Genomic DNA, 20,533 nt, shown 5'->3' with positions numbered 1-20,533 from the left:
AGTTGCCTCCATGTATGCCCGAAGGCTAGAAGAGGGCACCAGATGGGGTTGTGAGCCACCATGTGGTTGTTGGGAATTGAACTCAGGCTCTCTGGAAGAACAGCCAGTGCTCTTAACCACTGAGCCATCTCTCCAGCCCCTAGAAAAGGTCTTATGATATAGCTCTGACTGTAATCCTCCTGCCTCAGCCAGGCTGAGGCTACTGACCAATGTGACTTCACCTTACTGAAGTAAGGAGGAAGATTTCAGTAACAGAGAAAATGAAGGAACACCAGTGGAAGGACAAACTGCAAGGGCTCAGAAATTTAGTTCAGATAAACTCTTGGCAGCCAGTTGTGGCAGCCTTTAATGCAAGGCCTTAGGAAGTAAAGGTAGACAGGTCCCCAAGTTTGAGGCCAGCCTGGTGGACAGAGTGAGCTACAGGACAGCTACACAGAAAGCCCACCCCTGGTTTAAAAGATAAAGAAAAACAAAAACAAAACAAAAAAACCCCCACTATTCACCCACAAAACTGTTTTGCAGGTTGCAGAACTAGAAAATGCAGAATTGCACAGGAGACGGGGAAGGCCAAGTGGACAGTGAGGTATCTAAGAATGGCATCCTTACTACTCAGTGGCCTGGAGCATAATTCCACTTTCTTAGCCTTGGTAAGAGCAGCTGGAGGTAATGAATTGTGAGTGGATAAAGATCTGTTTTACACCTAGCCAAGAGGGCTCATTAACACCTCAACTGTTTTCTCTGCAGCGGTGGAGGAAGGGCTCTGGGGCTGCTAATCCTAGAAGGACCCAGGATGGCAGGGGCAGTGTGGGTAATTCAAATTCACCAGAAAACAGCCTCTTCTCCAGGGCTCTCCTCTCAAGTGCTTAAGAGCTGACTACTACAAAATAAATGGAACTGAAGTATTGAGAACCGTCTAGGGAGTTGCAAGGATTCTACAGGGATGACAGAGACGCATTGGGAAAAGGAGCCATTTTCATTTGCCATATTTCCATTGTGGAATAGGGTTCATGGGGAAACAGGTCTTCACAGGACAAAAGGCATGTGGGTGTCTCCGAGTAATGTCACTATTTCACTTAATTTCATCATGGAGAAATAGAAGCAAGAACCTGTCATGGGGATGACAGTTGGCTCACTGTCTTGTCCAATCTGCCTACAGACCACATGAAACCTAGGGTAGCTATGAACACAGTCTAACATGAAACCATGTTTTTACTTGTCATTCACTGCATGTGTCTTCAGTATGAACACTATAAATCTTTTGGAGCAACTTGGCAGGATTCTGACTTTGGGATAGACAGGGGTATCATGGTCACCCTGATTAAGCCCTTAGAAACAGTGATCATGGAACTTTGTCTATTGTCTTGTTTGACTCTGTTTATTGTATTGCTTGATTCTTAACCTAGAACTGACCTCATTGCATGTAGTTAATAATGGCATAAATGCAGATTGGGGTCAAAAAGCCCTCCTCAGTCTCAGAACTGGGCTGGGGTCATGCTACAGTGTTGTCTTTTTTCTTTTTATTCCTCCCTACTGCCCTGGAGAACTGACTAAGCAGTCTTGGTCACAGCTCACAATGCAACTGCAGTGTCTGGGTTACTGCAGTCTCTTCTCCAGGGAAGCAACCACTGAGGGCTACCACACTCTGGTAGAGGGTCCCAAACCCATACATACATACATTCAAGTACAACCAATGGGTGTGGATGGGAAAGGAATCAGGGTCACCAGAATGGCATCCTCGCTACTCAACTGTCTCCTTATTCTGCCCACCTTTAAATTTTAAAAAATTCATTCATGTGTGCAGAAGCCTAGAAAGCCCAGTAGAGGGCAGGAAGCTCCTGGAGTCTTAGATGATTATAAACTGCCAACGTGGGTTCTGAGAACTCAATTCAGGTCCTCTGAAAAAGCGAGGAGTGGCTCCTAGCCCCTGAGCCATCTCTTCAGTCCTTTGCAGTTTATATGTATTGGCTCACAAACGTAATGAATTTAACCACAGCACAGTGAAGAAGGAGCCCGGGACAGCCAGAGCTATATAGAAAAAAACAAAACTTATGTCCTTGAAGAGGAAATTATTTTTTAAAAGATTTATTTATTATATTTAAGTACACTGAAAGGGGCAGACAGTGACTTAGTGACACTCAGCTGCTGTGAATCATCCTGGGCACTGGACGTGACAGGCTAAGAGGCTGGTTATGATAAGATGGCTGCAGCATGCTCAATGTTGTCCTGTAGGCAGCAGTCCTATGTGAACCCCTAATGACTGCTGGCTGGGCAGAACTCACATCCTACACTGAATCTGGCCCAGCACTGACTCCCCGGCTGGAATAAGGGTAGGACGAGAGTCCCTGAGCACCCATCTCTTTGTTGATGGGATGATCTTATGACAGAATGGACAATACATAAGTTTGGGCTCCAGTTGCTCCCATCTTGGTGAGTCCTAGTGAGAGGATGGAGAAAAGAAAACCACTTCAAGTCAACAGGCTACTCCAGCCCTGGGCTCAGAACCACATCCTGCCAGCTAACCCCTGTAGCTATCAAAATGAATTGATCTCTCCCATGATTTGGAACAAACAGGAATGGAGATTTCTCAGGCATCTTATATCTGAGGAACAATCTCATGAACCAAATACATACCCTGTAAGGATCACTTCCTTGGAGGTCTCGGGTACCCAAGAGACCTAGGGTTCCTACGTTACCTAGGGAATAAAAAAAAAATTTCATTTAATGAAAAACTAGCAAGCCCAAACAGCAGCTGTTTTCTAGTAGGTATGTTGTGACCCTCACTGTTCTGTACCTGAGCACTGGGATTAAAGGTGTGCACTGCTATGCCTGGCTATCTTTGGAGGGCACTCAGCCCCTTCCCCAGCTCATTCTGGAGGGCAACTCAGTGGTCACTGACCCTAAGCAGCCATGTCTCAATCAGCCCAGCTGACTGGCTTGGGGACATCCATGCCTTCTCCACTGCCTCACCCAACCATTGCTCAGTACATTAAGAACCTTCCTAGCACACACACATGTATAATGATACAGTGAGGGAAAGGGGTATTGGCAACAGACTTCTTGTGAGAATTTGAGTGTGTTTGAGAACGACAATGATTTGCTTCATGCTCTAGCAGAGGCGTGATTTTGCCAGCTGCAGAAGAGTTGTGTGACATTGGCATTCTGGGGATTGTTCAGAGGATATATGAACAGTCCCTGATCCATGTATTTTATTTGTCCATGCTTCTTGGTTTTGGTCAGGATTTTTTAAATAATCATGTGCAAATTAGAAATCATGTACCTTGATCAAACTTGCCAAGAACTCAATGTACCTCAGTCAGCATACCATCATCACTTCCTTTCCAACCATTGACTTTACCTAGGGGTCTCTCTCCTCACTATCTGTCTCTAGTCAGGGTTTGAGAGAGTGGAAGGGAAGGTGTAGAGAAGGGAAGCGTAGAACCTATAGCATGGCTAACACTGGCTACACTCGCCATCTAAGATAGGAATTTCTCTTACCAGGATATGAGATTTTATAACTGTAAAACAGAAAAGAGGAACTGCTATCAGATTTTTGAGGCAAAGGCACCATGGGTTCAGCACCTCCTTGAGGCGAAGGGACCTCAGGTTCAGCATCTCTGTCATGTGAAGAGAAGTCTTTGTTATCCAGGAAGCTCTGCAGTGCTTCGTTCTCATTCTTCAGGAGCTAAAGGCAAAGAGTTTGCGTTCAAGGACAGCAACAGTGAATAGCCACAGGAGCTGGGTAGACAGCCCTCCTGGGTAATTCCCAGTGACGCATGTGGTATTGGCCAAACAAGTCTTAAGAGTATATCTGAATTTAGCTATATAAACAGAATTTGTACATTAAAAAAGTTTTCATGGTGGACGGTGGTGGCGCACACCTTTAATCCCAGCACTTGGGAGGCACAGGCAGGCGGATTTATGAGGCCAGCCTGGTCTACAGAGTGAGTTCCAGGACAGCCAGGACTACACAGAGACCCTGTCTTGAAAAAGCAAAAAATAAAAAAAAAATAAAAAATCATTACTTATTGTGGGCACTATAGGGGTGGGGCATGCAGGTGCCATAGTGAGGCTGTGTGGATGGTAGGATACAACTCCATGGAGTAACTCCTTTAACGTGTTTCAGGGACCTAAGCCACCAGGACAGGACACATGCCTTTTACCTAATGAGCCTATTGCTGCTCTGCTGTTGCTTTTTCTTTAACACAGGGTCTCAGGTAGCTCAGGCTAGCCCTGCATTGCTTGGATACATGTTTGCATCTAAGACAGGGTCTCTCTACAGTTCTGGCTTTCTTGCTGTTTACTCCACTGACCTGGCTGGCTTTTGACTCAGATCTGCCTCCCTAGTGCTGTCAATCCCTAGCCAAGTGGTGGCTCATACTCCTGTTCCTTGATGCATGCCCTGAGATTAGAGCAATCACTTTATCTGTTGGAAGCCAATTCAGTGTCTGACACACGCAAATCATATCTGATGGGAGAGTGAATGGTTAGCACTCTCAAGCTAAGTAAGACAGGGAGAAGATAGCGTGCTGAACGCTTATAATCCTTTGGGAAGCAGATAGGATTGCTTTGGGGTTTTGAGACTCCGGCTATAGCCCAGAATGGCCTCAAACTTGTGCCCTACCCGCCCCCAGCAGCCAGGTTCACAGACATGATCTACTATGCCCTCTGAAATCTTGGTATTTTCTTCCTTTTTCCACACTTACAGAGATTTGGTTTTTTAGTCTGTCGTTCTCTTTCTGCAGGAAGTTCTTCTCTTTCTGCATACGGTTGTAGTGGGTCAGTAATTGTTTGAGCTGTTCTATCATGACAGCGCCCTTTTTCTGTCAAGATAAAGACATTAGGATTAGAATCTTACATTGCAGTTGTGATGGGTTTGGATAAGCTTGGACCAGGAAGTTGCCCTGCTAGGAGTTATAGCCTTGAAGTAGGTTTTCCATCCCTTCAGAAAACACAGCTTTCAGGTACCTGCCAGCCTCATGAGGCCCTTTTCCAGCAAGTTATGTATGCAGGAAATTAGTACTAGTTAATTAGGCTTGCACTGCTACATAACTACTTCTCAGAATGACTTACAATTAATAATTGCTAACATTAAATATAACAAAATTGGCTTTGGGTGTTCCAATTTCCTGTGTGTGGCTCTTTATGGTTAACTATTTCTCACATAACTGGAGTAAGCGGGGTTACATGTCATTTTGTTGTTGTTATGACTCCTAACCCAAGGACTTGTCCACTACAAGTCTGTCCTGATGGTTAATTTTCAGTACTCCACATCATTCACCATAGACACATCCACCTCTGAAACGTCTTTTAAATGGCAGATCCTATCATTTTAGATAGAAAGTAAATGAAACTCTGAGGTGACAACTATTTTAACATCTTACTTATCCTTTGTCTTTCCTCTCAGGCTCCTCCTACTCACATAGCCATGCAAAAACAAACAAAAACAAAACAAAAAACAAAAAACAAAAACGGTCAACATGCCTTTATCTCCACTTGCATCACATTTATTGTAGCTTTCTTCCACTTCAACATTTCCTTGAACTGTTGATGAATCTGCCAGTGATTCTGCACAGAAATAAACTTTAGTACCACTGCTGGGACACAGACACAGAAGTTGGAGCGCGCGCACGCACGCACGCAATGAACTTGTGAGCAGGCAGGATATAAAGAGGTTAAGTCTTTTAGTTGAATAAAATCATGCCATGTATAACCTCATATGACATGGATTGCACACCTTTAATCCCAGAACTAAAGAAGCAGAGCTGGGAGAAAAAACCCACTGAATTCCAGGCTAGCCAGAGGTTATCTCAAAGTAGAAGAGGTAGTAGAGGCTTCTGAAACTTTTTACAGAGCCATAAAAGAAACCAAAGTCTATTCTCTTGGAAATTTATCCTGAGTCTACCTGTTTAGTTAAGTCAAGGGCGGACCGGTTTTCTTTGAGCTGCTCCAACTGCTTTGTCTTTTCTTGAACTCTCAGCATAAGCTTCTCTATTTCTTTTTCTAGTTTTGCCAGGCGGGTCTAAAGCAAGAGAATTCAACAGGAAGACATAAAGGAAAATTAGAGGATCATTCTCACGTACAGGGATCTAGGTGTTACCCTAGCAACTCCCAATTGCAAACAAAGAACTCTCAGAACTACTCCATCACTGACCAACAGACAACACATCCTTTTTCTTAAATATCTTCTTAAGTAGAACAGTTCTGTTCAATAATATAGGCTTCTGAGTAAAGATGTGCTTGAAAAATTCCAATTAATGAAAATTATTCTTATTGTCATCCTTAAGGTTTACCTCATGATATACATGAATTAACATTAATAATAATTTCCTTGTAGACCATTATTTGTAACATGCAGGAGTGGGAATCAGGATTGAAGACCGATTATTCAAATTGTTACCTTGAAACCTGACACTGTCAACTTGATCAGACTGGGATGCGACAGCAACCTCTGAGATGGAGGACATTTAAAATGTGAGTTGTTGCTGACACACATATTATAGATGTATTGTGAGCCACCATGTGGTTGCTGGGATTTGAACTCAGGGCTTCCAAAAGAGCAATCAGTGCTTTTAACCACTGAGCCATCTCTCCAGCATGAGGAAATTTTTAATACCAAAGGTTATAAAAACATATTCATACAAACTTAGTTAGCTAAAGAGAAAGCTGCTAATTCCTAATTAGCCACTAAGAGACCTACAGACTAAAGTGGTGACTCAGGACCAGACTCAGCAGGAAGGTGATTCAGCAGGATTGCCTAGTTCCAGGTCAGCCTGGGGTACACAGTGAATTTCAGATTAGCCTGAGTAAGAAAAATCTCCATATGACATAATACATGATATATATGTAGAGAAAACAGAAAAGTCTTTTACAAGTATCTACATAAAGAAGCCCCATCTCCTCTGGCCACACCCATTTTTCCTAAGAAAGCCAGGTGTGATGGCAGACATCTTTTATCCCAGATGGCAGATCTGGGATTTTCTAATTTTGCAGAACAACATCGTCCTTGCTTGCTGCAAGGTTAGGACTGAGGGCTGGGCAGAAATGCACTCAAGGCCTGACTGAAAGCGGCAGACTGTGACTTAGTGTCACTCAGCTGCTGTGAATCATGCTGGGCCCTGGAGGTGACAGGCTAAGAGGCTGGTTATGACAAGATGACTGCAGCATTCTCAATGTTGTCCTGTAGGCAGCAGTCCTATGTGAACCCCTAATGACTGCAGGCTGGGCAGCATTGTCCAGTAGGAGAATTTACAGCAGAACTCACATCCTACACTGAATCTGGCCCAGCACTGACTCCCAGGCTGGAGTGCTTAGGCACGGATAAGGGTAGGACACCCTGGACACCCATTTCTTTGTTGCTCAGAAGGTCTTCAAACAGAATGGACAACATAAATGTTTGGGCACCAGTTGCTCCCAACATGGTAAGTCCTCGTGAGAGGATGGAGGTCAGTACCAATGTATGCATATCATGCCCACCATATTCTGTCTGACATAAGGGACACATGAAAGGTGCTCTAGGAACATATATGTAGAAGATCCCTGGCTTTTCTCTCATCTCAGGGTTGAAAGGGCTTACTATTGCCAAAGCAGTCACTATAGCTCTGGAAGGGGCACTAGGCAGGCCACGCTTGGTTGGCTTTCTAGGCCACACCTCTGACATTGGGTGAAGACCCTGAGCAATGCTGATAGAAAGAAAACCACTTCAAGTCAACAGGCTACCCCAGCCCTGGGCTCAGAACCACATCCTACCAGCTAACCCCTGTAGCTATCAAAATGAATCGATCTCTCCCATGATTTGGAAAACAGGAATGGAGATTTCTCAGACATCTTATATATCTGAGGAACAATCTCATGAACCAAATACATACCCTGTAAGGATCACTTCCTTGGAGGAGACCTAGGATTCCTAGGATACCTAGGGAATAAAAAAAGAATTTCATTTAATGAAAAACTAGCAAGCCCAAAGAGCAGCTGTTTTCTAGTAGGTATGTTGTGACTCTCACTGTTCTGTGTCTGAGCACTGGGATTAAAGGTGTGCACTGCTATGCCTGGCTATCTTTGGAGGGCACTCAAACAAACTTGGCTCTTTTGTTGGAATCTGCTGCTTTATGCACCTTGTTACAAGCGCTGGACTGCTTGATTGAACGACAGTGACTTGCCATCTGCCCTAGCAGAGGCATGATGATTTTGTCAGCAGCAGAGAGTTAGAGAGTTGTGTGACATTGGCATTCTGGGGATTGTTCAGAGGATATATGAATGGTCCCTGATCCATGTATTTTATTTGTCCATGCTTCTTGGTTTTGGTCAGGATTTTTTAAATACTCATGTGCAAATAAGAAATCAGATACCTTGATCAAACTTGCCAAGAACCTTAGTCAGCATACCATCATCACTTCCTTTCCAACCCTTGACTTTACTCAGGGGTCTCTCTCCTCCCTATCTGTCTCTAGTCAGGGTTTGAAAGACTGGAAGAAGGGAAGGTATAGAGAAGGGAAGCGTAGAACCTATAGCATGGATAACACTGGCTACACTCGCCATCTAAGATAGGAAGTTCTCTTACCAGAATATGAGATTTTATGATTGAAAAACAGAACAGAAATTCTGATATTAGAAGGGACCATGGGTTCAGCATTTCCTCGAGGTGAAGGGAGCTCATATGAAGAGAAGTCTTTGTTATCCAGGAAGCTCTGCAGTGCTTCATTCTCATTCTGCAGAACCTAAGGGCAAAGAGTTTGCATTGAAGGACAACAACAGTGAACAGCCACAGGAACTGGATAGATAGTCCTCCTGTGATGCATGAGGCATTGGCCAAACAAGTCTCAAGGGTATACCTGAAATTAGCTATATGAACAGAAGAATTTGTACGTTAAAAAAGTTATCTTGGAGTAACTCCTTTAATGAATGTTTCAAGGGAACCAGGACACCTGCCTTACTTGATGAGCCTATTGCTATTTGCTATGGCATTGCTTTTCCTTTAACACCTGGTCTCAGGTAGCTCAGGCTAGCCCTGCATTGCTTGGATACATGTTTGCATCTAAGACAGGGTCTCTCTACAGTTCTGGCTTTCCTGCTGTTTACTCCACTGACCTGGCTGGCTTTTGACTCAGATCTTCCTCCCTAGTGCTGTCAATCCCTAGCCAAGTGGTGGCTCATACTCCTGTTCCTTGATGCAGGCCCTGAGATTAATTAGAGCAATCACTTTATCTGTTGGAAGCCAATAATTCAGTGTCTGACACACGCAAATCATATCAGATGGGCGAGTGAATGGTTAGGACTGGCTAGCCCACCAGGATTGCTTGTGAGATGACCTCTGAAGCTAAGTAAGACAGGGAGAGGATAACGTGTTAAACGCCTATAATCCTCGTGTTTGGGAAGCAGATAGGATTGCTTTTGGGTTTTTTTTTTTTTTGAGACTCATGCTATAGCCCAGAATGGCCTCAAACTTGTGCCCTACCCGCCCCCAGCAGCCAGGTATACAGAAATGATCTAGTATGCCCTCTGAAATCTTTTTTCCCCTTTCCACACTTACTGAGACTTGGTTTTTTAGACTCTCGTACTCTTTCTGCAGGAGGTCCTTCTCTTTCTGTATAAGGTCGTACTGGGTCAGGAAATCTTTGAGCTGTTTTCTCATGACAGGGCCTTCCCTCTGTCAAGATAAAGACATTAGGATTATAACAGATTAGGATTAGGACTCAGGAAGTAGCACTGCTAGGAGTTGTAGCCTTGTAATAGGTGTGTCACTGTGGGTGTGGACCTTAATACCCCTGTCCTAGCTGCCTGTAAACCAGTCTTCTATCTGCCTTTGGAATAAGAGGTGGAACTCCAGCTACCTGGACAGTGCCATGCTCCAACCTTGATAATGGTCTGAACTTCTGACCTCTAAGCCAGCCCCAATTAAGCCTCCCAAGGTAGAAGACTGTGGAGGAGTTGGCTCTCAATGGGAGGACTGAGGCTGGGGAGAATGGAAATCTGAAAGGAGGGAGAGTGCTGGTGACTTAAGTGAACCCAATGCTTGAACAGGTTTGAATGAGATGCCATGGTATTTAACTGGCAGAGTAGGTGAGGTAAGAGGCAGATGCATTGACTGACATATCAGTGGTACCCTACCCAGCCAGGACGACCTCGCTCCACGAAGCCTGAGGTACTACCACTCAGGCTTGGCTTGCTAGGGAGGTCTCTCCCAGTATGAACACAGGTATACTGTCTCTAGTTCCACAGGGAAAACATCCTAGTCTCTTCAGCCTCCCAGAAAAATGGGGTGACTTAACTACTTAACGCTGCTGTAGGCCTCGTGTCTTGTTTGCATGCAGCTCACACACTGCAGCTAATCCTACTCAGAGGTTTTGGTTGCATGATTTTTTTTTTTTTGACTACTGGTGCCCAAAGTGCTGTGTGCTTCTAGCTGACCCTGAGGTAAATCGAGGGGGGCTACCAGAAGACAGTGCTGGTGAGCCTGGTTCCTCCCCATCCCAACTGGCTCCTGCTGGCTCTTCTGGTCCTGCTTTGCTCCCTCAGAAGGCAGAAATAAGGACTGAGTCTGCAGGAAGCCTCCTCAACCATCATAAAACCTTTATCCCTGAGATCCCTGGGTGGGCTGGGCCTGAGTTCCCAGGGATTTTCCCCTTGCCCAATTGGCTTCTGGACTCATAACTCCACCCCTCTTTATTTATGGAACAAAAAGTAATTTGGCCTAAAACCCCTCACTCTCACATCCCCTATGTCCCTGGGCCCCTAACTCTGCCACCTACCATTCACTGTAGAAGCCCTGAGTTGCCTGATCTCTTTGTGGAGTCACTGACCCTCTCTGTTCTTTATGTAACAGGCTCTCCTAGCCTCTACCTTCACCTTTAGGCAATCCACCTCTCGCTAACTAACTCCTCCTCCATTGTCCTTGCCTTGTTCTTAGGCTCCTGAAGGACAAGATACACAGTCCTTGCAGTTAGAGGGATTTGTAAGAAAAATTAAGACTTACTGTATGTATAATATGCAAGGGAATGTATGGGCAAGATCCTGAGTCCAATTCCCAGCACGAAGACCTCCCCTCAAAAGGCCTTGGAAAGCTAGATCACAAAATTTGTCCTACTTCAATAATCTACTGAATCCCAAAAGTCTCGCATGTGCCTAGCAGTCCCGTGAACATGTCTGAATGAAGTTAAATGGAACAGAAGGCCTGAGTACTGGCTTAGGGAAGAAGCACATGCTTAGCACATGCAAAGCCCTGGGTTCTGTCCCTATTGCCACAGATAACCAGTGAACCCGTGACCCATCTAACTACCAAGTTCTTGATGGCGAAGCAGAGTGCGGTAATGTAGAAGGGGCCCGGTACTGCCATTTCAGAAGCTGCAAGTCTCAGCTGTCAAGGCTGGGAAGTTGTTCGGTTTCCCCAAGTCTGAGAGCTGGAGAGCTGTCTCTTTGCAAACCCTGTCCTGTCCTTCCTTATATGCTTATCATATACTGTGGGCTGCTGTCTTCAAACTTGGTATGCAGGTAGGGATGACTAGAATTCCCACTTCTCTTGTCTCCACTGTCTGACATACACAGTAAGGCGGAGCTGCAAATGCAGTATCTTTTATATAGTCAGTTCTCATAAACTGACCAAAAATGATGATCAAGGGTGACACAGTTACAATGTCAGACAGTGTCAGACCTGAGAATCCTCAGGGTTTCCTCAGGTTTTGACAGCTTTCAGGTACCTGCCACCCTCATGAGGCTCTTTTCCAGCAAGTTATATATGCAGGAAATAAGTACTAGTTCATTAGACTTGCACTGCTAGGTAACTATTTCTCAGAATGACTTACAATTAATAATTGCTAACATTAACTATAACAAAATTGGCTCTGTGTGTTCTAATTATTTCTCACATAACTGGAATAAGCAGGCTTTTTGTTGTTGTAGTTATTGTTGTGGCTAACCCAGAACTTATCCACTACAGTCTGTCCTGATGGTTAATTTTCAATACTCTAGATCATTCACTATAGACACATCCACCTCTAAAATCTCTGAAACGTCTTTTAAATGGCAGACCCTATCATTTTAGATAGAAATTAAATGAAACTCCGAGGTGACAACTATTCTAACATCTTACTTAATCCTTTCCTCTCAGCCTCCTACTCACATAGCCATGTCAAAAACAAAAAACAAAAACCAAAAATAGTCAACATGCCTTTAGCTCCACTCGCACCACATTTATTGTAGCTTTGTTCTTCTTCAACATTTCCTTGAACTGTTGAAGCATCTCCAAGTGATTCTGCACAGAAATAGACTTTAGTACCACCGCTGGGACATAGACACAGGAGCAGGAGCAGGAGCACACACACACACACACACACACACACACACACACATGCTCACATGCACGTACCTGCTGAACTTGTGAGCAGGCAGGATTAGTTGAATAAAATCATACCATGTATAACCTCATAACATGGCTTGCACACCTTTAATCCCAGAACTAAAGAAGCAGAATTGGAGAAAAAACCCTACTGAATTCCAGGCTAGCCAGAGGTTATCTCAGAAAGTAGAAGAGGTAGTAAAGGCTTCTTCTGAAACTTTTCCCAGAGCCATAAAATAAAGCAAAGTCTATTCTTTTGGAAATTTTTCCTGAGTCTACCTGTTCAGTTAAGTCAAGGTCGTATTGATTTTCTTTCCTGAACTCTTCCAACTGCTCTGTCTTTTCTTCAAGTCTCTCCATAAGTTTCTCCATTTTTTTTTCTTGAGTTTCCAGGAGGGTCTAAAGCAAGAGAATTCAACAGGAAGACGTAAAGGAAAACTAGAGGATCATTCTCACGTACAGGGATCTAAGTGTTACCCTAGCAACTCTCAATTGCAAAGAACTCTCCCTCGCTGAGCACCAGACAAACATCCATGTGAGTTGTTGCTGAGACACACACACACATTATAGATGTGTTTTGAGCCACCATGTGGTTGCTGGGAATGTACTCCGGTGCTCTGGAAGGGCGGTCATTAGTCTTCAAGTGCTGAGCAACCTCTCCCTCCCCCTGTAGACATTTCTAAGGATAAGGGAACAGACCTACCTTGACAGGCTTGGGGAGAGAGAATACTGGGAGAAAAGTAGCATTTTCTGCTTCTTGGCATCTGTGCTCACTCTGCCACACCCTCTCCACCAGGGTGGACTCTTTCTTACCTTGTAGCCAACTATTCCCTCCACTCTGTACCTTTGCATGTTCAACACCTTTCTGACCTACTAATAATTGGAGGGAAACCTGAGAACATGCAAAAGTACCAAGAACCACCTACCTGAAGCTCTTCTACCCTCATCCCCATCTCCTCCTTTTCTGAGATCATCTTCTGGTTGTATTCTTTCAGCCTGGAAAGTAGACATGACTGTTGACTGATTCCAGATCAATTACCCCAGGACATAAGTGACTTTAGGACAGGTTTGACCTTAGTTTTTTTTTTTTTTTTTTGAGACAGACCATCAGACAGACAGCCTAGGCTGGCCTCAGACTGTGTTGCTAAGGATGGTTTTAAACTTCTGATCCACAGTCTGGGCCTTGCAATCATACCCAACCTAACAGGCAGTGTTCTCTAGCAGCAGCCCCCCCCTCCCCCCCACTCCCATACTCACCAGCGCAGTTCTCTCTCCCAAGATGCCTTCTCTTTCTCCCAAGAGACCTTCTCTTTCATTTCCTGTTCTAAGAGCTTATTTATCCTCTGTGTTGCATCCAGTGCCACCTGGAGTATAACAGATCATTTTATTTTATTCATGAGTAATCTGTAGCTGTCTTCAGACACACCAGAAGAGGGCATCAGATCCCATTACAGATGGTTGTGAGTCACCATGTGGTTGCTGGGAATTGAACTCAGAACTTCTGGAAGAGCAATTAGTGCTTTTTAACTGCTGAGCCTCTTTTCCAGATCAGTTTAAAGATGGGTTTTAGTATGTTAGGTAAAGAGAGAAAACATTTGAGTACTGTGGTGCATTCATGAGAAATAGCCCTAAGTAAGGTTCAAGCATACTTAAGGCACACTCTTTCCATACATACAGGGCCTTACATGCCCTAGGCAAGCAATCCACTACTACTGACCTATAGCCAGTAAGTTAAAGGTCAGTATAGACAGAACCTAGGCAAATCAAAAGGTGTCCAAGGAGTAGAGAAAACAGTAATTGCAGGGTCTGCTTCCGGTTCCCAGTGTTCACAATGGTGGCTCTAGTCTAGAGTCCTACTAGCTTGTTTTCAAATGTACATGCAGACAACCATGCATTTTTATTTTAATTCTTGAGAATTTCACTATGCAAAACAGGCTTGAACTGAAATTCCCCACATCTACCCTATATGTCTCTGCCTTCCAGGTGCTGGGATTGTAGAGTCCAGCACCATATTCAGCTAAAATAATGCTTTTACTTTTGTTTTTTGCATCTAACTCCAGTTGGGTGTGGTGACTGATTTAATCCCACCACTCAAAGGTAGAGGAAGCAAGACCATCATGATCTACATAGCAAGTTCCAGGCCAACCAGAGCTACATCGTGAGACCTATAATTAATGCCTGTAATCCCAGTATTTGAGAAACTGAAGCAGAAGAATTGAGTTCATGGCCAAACTCAGCCACATTATTAAGACCCCATTTTTTTAAAGCATCTACATTAATTTCTCTATTTCCCGAGAGTTTATCCACTAGTCCATTTTTAAAAAAGTATTTGAGTGCCTGGAACATACCAGACAACACTTTCCAGTGGGGAAGATACAAGCTACATGTAATTTTAAAAATTGGTCACCATGCCAGATGGTAGCATATGCCTTCAGTCCCAGATACCAAAGGTAGACCTGGTCTACAGAGTGAGTTCTAGGACAGTCAAGGGTACAGAAACCCTGTCTCAAAAATAAAAACAAAACAAACCCCCATACAAACAAAAATTGGAAAAAGTATAGCCATATTGACAAAAGAGGGGGCAGTTTTTTTTTCTTTAAGCAGCTGTTCAACCTGTGAGTCACAACCCCTCTGGCAAAAACCATTCACAGTAAAAGTAGTTATATAAAGTAGCAAATGAAAATCTCATGGTTGGGGGGGTCACCATAACAAACTGTATTAAAGGGTTGCAGCGTTGGAAAGGTTGAGAACTACTCTTGTGGAGATGATAAATCACAAGCCAGACAGACAATCTCAGGGGTCAGAGACCGCAGCTCTGATCTCCTTCTTTCCATCATCGGTACCTGCTTCTGCAGGAGCTGCTCGTGGAGGTTAGCATACTTGTCTCTCAGGTCCTGGTTTTCTTGGTAAAGCTCCTCCCTGAGCTGTTCCAGCTCTTCTACCTTTTCCTGCAATAATAGAAGGCAGGGAGTCTTCCCACAAGCTGTTAAGTCTGCTGGGGAGCAGTGATGTCATGAGCGTGCCACCGTGCAAAGCCATAGCATTGAGGTTGGCTTCACCAGTGGAAGATGAGCAAACTTGAAGACTTGAGGGACACTCTTGAGCCCAGTTGAATGAACACTACTGAAACTCCAGAGGCTGAGCCAGGAGGACTGCCCTGAATTCTATGCTAGCCCAGGCCATAGTGTGAAGTTCTCTTTAAAAGGATTGAAGGGAGAAATCATATATTTTGATTTTTTTTGAAAGCATCCCTATGTTATTCCTGAGTGGGTTTGAGTAGCACCAGAGGATTTGCCCAACACTAACTATAGCCACTTCCAAGCCTACTAACTCGAAGTCCACCCAAACCCAGAACTATTATGTTCCAAGAAGTCTTTAGGGGAGATGGTTACAGACCTTATTCATAATAACCATTATGTCCTCTGGGTCTGGACAGAACTGGAAAGAGATACTTGTTCCTTGGACCACACCATCTTCATCCACATAGCAGAATTGGTAATGCTCCTCATCCTTAGGCAGATAATAAGCTGAAAGCGGAATGTGATTTTTAATATGAGCTATCTCATTTAAAGGGACAGCACCATCCCAGTCATGGACAGATAAATCAGTACCTTTGGCCTAGTATTTATTTTCCTACCTTTGAATTCGATTTCCTGACATTTGTCTGATTCCTTGCTGGGCAAGGGAGCCCACATGAAGCTGTAATACTCCTGGGGAGTCTTCCACCCTACCTGCAAGGACAAGAGACTCTAACTCAGCACTGACAAATTGAATAAACCTTATTTTTGCATTTATATTTTATATTTATTTTACTTTATTTTATTTTTGGCTTTTTTCAAGACAGGGTTTTTCTCTCTGTGCAGCCCTGGCTGTCCTGGAACTCACTCTGTAGACCAGGCTGTAGACTCAGAAATCCACCTGCCTCTGCCCCCCAATCTTAGGGAAACTCCAACGCACCCATTATGTGAGTTCATCTTTTACCTCTACACCAGTCAGTTGTGGCACTTCTAGTTGTGCCACTCCTGCCTATAGTTCTGGTCCTTGAGAACCGGAAGACAGGAGTGTTGTTGAGTGTGAGGGGGAAAGGGTTTGAGCAGCAGATTGTAATGGAGCCTGCCCATAATCCCAGCTTACCCAGGAGCCTGAAGAAAGATTGTGAGAGTCCGGACTGAGCTACATACATAACTGTGTGTGCGTGTGTATGTATGCATGCATGTGTTTACAGGTATATACATGTGTCTTTCTTAACCATTTTATTTTTGCCCCCTAAGGACTTTGGAGAAGCTGGGCAGTGGTGGCCTTAATCCAAATCAGCTCGAGGTTCTCAGAAGGAGGTTACCAGATAAGAAGAGTACAGTCTGTATGAAGTTTATCCTGAGGATGTCAGGCGTAGATAGGGAGCTTAGAGACAGGGTCTCACTGGCTCACTCAGGCTGGCCTCACAGCTGCAATCCTCTCAGGCTCCTGAGGCATACCATGGTAGTGATGCACGTTTAATGAAAACATGGTGTACAGGCTGTTGTGTGTCAACTTGCCACAAGCTGGAGTTATCACAGAGAAAGAAGCTTCAGGTGAGGAACTGCCTCCATCAGATCCAGCTGTAAGGCATTTTCTCAATTAGTGATCAAGGTGGGGAGGGCCCCTTGTGGGTGGTGCCATCTGTGGGCTTATAAGTCTTGGGTTCTATAAGAAAGCAGGCTGAGCAAGCCAGGGGAAGCAAACCAGTAAGAAACATCCCTCCATGGCCTCTGCATCAGGTCCCGCTTCCTGACCTGCGTGAGTTCCAGCCCTGACTTCCTTTGGTGATGAACAGCAATGTGGAAATGTAAGCTGAATAAACCTTTTCCTCCCCAACTTGCTTCTTGGTCATGTTTGCACAGGAATAGAAACCCTGACTAAGACACTCGGTGATAAAGAAAATAGAAATATCTGGTAGCTTTAATGATCTTCTCTGGGTATTGACTACAATAAATCTGGAGACTGGCTAGGTGGAAAATAAATGCTGGATAGGGAACCATTTGTGTCTTCAGAAGATCACAGCAAACAAGAAAGCCAAAATTTTTTTTCTTTTTTCTTTTTTGGTTGTTTGAGACAGGGTTTCTCTGGGTAGCCCTGGCTGTCCTGGAACTCACTCTGTAGATCAGGCTGGCCTCGAACTCAGAAATCAGCCTGCCTCTGCCTCCCAAGTGCTGGGATTAAAGGCGTGCACCACCACCGCCAGGCCCTTTTTCATTTTTATATACAAAAAAATCAGCAAGGCCAGGCAGTGGTGGTGCATGCCTGTGATCCCAGCACTCTGGGAAGCAGAGGCAGGCGGATTTCTGAGTTCAAGGCCAACCTGGTCTCTTTTCTTGGAGAGAAACCCTGTCTCCAAAAAACCAAATCCAAAAAAAACCAAAAAAAGTTCAAGGCCATCCTAGTCTACAGAGCCTGATTGAGGATACCCTTGAAATGAGACCCGTGTAGACCTTTCCTTACAAATCTTACCAAGTACTACTTGCATATTTCAATATTGGATAATGTGTTTGTATTTTAACTTGTTTACTAATTTGTTAACGTTATGTACATGAGTGTTTTGCCTGCATCTGTGTGCAAACACTGTACAGTGCTAGATCAGGAGAACGAGCATCAGACTTTCTGAGTTACAGATGGTTGTGGGCAGCTATGTATCAAACCCAGGTCCTCTGGGAGAACAGCGAGTGCTGTTAACCACTGAACCATCTCTCCAGCCCTCAAAATAGGATAATTTTTTAAAGCATTTAGATTTGGTCTTTGAAAGCATTAATAAAACTTGGAAATTTTTCAGACTGAAAGTAATTTATTTTTGTTTGTTGAGAGAAGGCTCTCACTATGTAGCCCTGGCTGTCTTGGAACTCTATGTAGCCCAGGCTGACCTCGGGGAATGCACAGACCCTTTTGTGCCTACCTTCTGAGTCTTGGGATTAAAGAATCAGGCTGAAATTAAAAACAGGCTTGGCTGGGCAAAGGTGATGCATGCCTTTTATGCCAGCACTTGGCAGGCAGATGAGTTCAAAGCCAGCCTGGTCTACAGAGCACTCTACCAGTACTCTGTCAAGGGTACACAGGGCACACCCTGTCTTGAATAAGACAACAAAACCCCAAGGCTCATACAAACCATTGTGTGATGTGGGAAATTGTGGTTTTAGAATTTCTAGTTGGAGCTGGGCGGTGGTTGCCCACACCTTTGATCCCAGCACTTGGGAGGCAGAGGCAGGCGGATTTCTGATTTGAGGCCAGCCTGGTCTACAGAGTGAGTTCCAGGACAGCCAGGGCTATACAGAGAAACCCTGTCTGGGGGCGGGGGGGGGGGTGCGCGTGACAACAAATCCAAAAATCCCAAAGCCAAACCAAAAAAAAAAACCCCACTTACCTTAAAGATACCAATCCAGTCCCTGCGTCGAGGGATGAACTTTTCAGTGAGGGTGTAACAGCACATGACATCTTCTCCTGGAACATAGTACTTGTCCACATTGTGAAACAGGACCTGAGAGGAACTGCCATGCTCCAGCAAGGTAGGTACAGGGCACTGCTCCATGGCAGAGTCCTGTCAGAAGATATGAAAGAGCAAATGAGAACCTGCCTGAACAGGACAGTCAAGGTATATAATACAAGACTCAAAAAGAGTTAGCAGATCTCCAGGCTCCACCCAACAGCGTTCTATGCAAGCAATGGAGAAGTCTTGGGGGAGACAAAGGCTTGCCCTATGCCTCCCCTAGCCCAGCCTGCAAGTTCCTAGCCTTCAGGTGCTATGAGCATCTTCTGAGAACATATGTTGCTGTCTTTACACACTATTCTTCTTTGCTTCCTTCTTTTTCTTTCTCCTATGAAAGCCAGATCTTGGAATTTTCAGTCCTAAATTCTCTACTTTTCACCCCAGCAAACCATGAGGTAGAAACCTGACGTAGTGGTATGGTAACAGGTTCTAAAATCAGCATTGCATTCTTCATATTCTATAGTAATCTCTTCCCTCCTCTTCCTTCCCTGGACCTCCTCCACACACGGAACACACACACACACACACACACACACACACACACGGACGGACGGACGGACAGGGACACAGACACATACTTCTTCTTGCATGCTAGAGAAATCCTCTATGGCTATTAGCCATGAGGTTTTATTTTTCTTTTCAAGACAGGGTTTCTCTACATAGCCCTGGCTGTCCTGTAACTCTGTAGACCAGTCTAGCCTGGAATTCAGAAATCCTTCTCCCTAGTGCTGGGATTAAGTGTGCCTCCACTGCCTGGCTTTTATTTTGATGTCAACAATTATAAGCTAGAGTCATTTTGGAAGAGACTTCAATTGAGAAAATGCCCTAACCAGGCTGGCCTCTGGGCAAGCCTAGGATGCATTTTCTTGATTGACTGATGTAAGGAGGGCTGAGTTCACTGTGGATGCTGGGTCATGTGGCCCACTGTGTCATGGCTGCTATCTAAGGAAAGCAGGTTTGGGCAAGCCACAGGGAGCAGCGAGCCGAGAGCAGCACCCTTCCATGATCTCTGTATCAGCTCCAGCCTCCAGAGCTTGCCCTGACCTCCCTCAGTGATAACTGAGTTAAGCTGGAATAAACCCTTTCCAAAGTTTCTTTTGTTCATATTTCACCACAGCAAGACTCCCTAAGACAACTGCTGAGCAGTACTTCTGGTCCCACCTTCTTAGGGAAGGAACTGGAACATTTAATAAGCAGGGGGATTGCCTGGACTACCCAGTTGAGACCCTATCTGCACCAAACCAAACCACTTAGTGACCTTAACAGCCTTTCCTTCTGGGTGGGTGGGATGGCTCCATGGATAGAGGTGCTTGCCCCCAAGCTTGACAAACCTGAGTTTGTGACTCGTGTAAGGTACCCTGACTTCAATTGAATATAATGATAACCCTCCCCCATGCACCCTCATGTCCCTCTGTCCTGACAGAATTCCCTACTAGATGCACCTGAGAAATTACTTCTCAATGTCTAGAAATAGGTGGAGGGTACAGAAGGAAACGACCACTCAGAACTAGTCTACCATCCACCCTTATACTGGCAATAATTCAGAGGCAAGAGACAAAATCAAAATTAAGTTGGAAGCCCAAAAGCCTATGAAATTATAAAAAAAAAATGGAATATTAGGTCCATATTCTATCCAAATGTTGACCCTTTTCCCCAAAATCTAAAGCTGGTCATGTGGGTAGTGACCAGGA

The 20,533-nt window shown here is 44.5% G+C and overlaps 1 protein-coding gene across 1 annotated transcript; it reads right to left on the bottom strand.

Moving 5' to 3' along the window:
* Positions 1-7,264: 7,264 nt before the first annotated feature.
* Calcoco2 (calcium binding and coiled-coil domain 2) lies at positions 7,265-18,884 on the bottom strand. The gene is made up of 11 exons (XM_052195911.1): positions 18,720-18,884; positions 15,966-16,059; positions 15,725-15,855; positions 15,172-15,276; positions 13,586-13,692; positions 13,255-13,324; positions 12,608-12,727; positions 12,161-12,244; positions 9,527-9,643; positions 8,558-8,714; positions 7,265-7,365 (listed from the first exon to the last, which is right to left on the bottom strand). Exons 1-11 carry the CDS (start codon positions 18,882-18,884, stop codon positions 7,265-7,267), a joined length of 1,251 nt encoding a protein of 416 aa, XP_052051871.1.
* Between the last annotated feature and the right edge of the window lie 1,649 nt (positions 18,885-20,533).

Source organism: Apodemus sylvaticus, chromosome 10, assembly GCF_947179515.1.
Source record: "Apodemus sylvaticus chromosome 10, mApoSyl1.1, whole genome shotgun sequence".
Classification (NCBI taxonomy): domain Eukaryota; kingdom Metazoa; phylum Chordata; class Mammalia; order Rodentia; family Muridae; genus Apodemus; species Apodemus sylvaticus.
The sequence above is the reverse complement of the archived record's forward strand: the minus strand, read 5'-3'. Positions and strand labels throughout refer to the sequence as shown.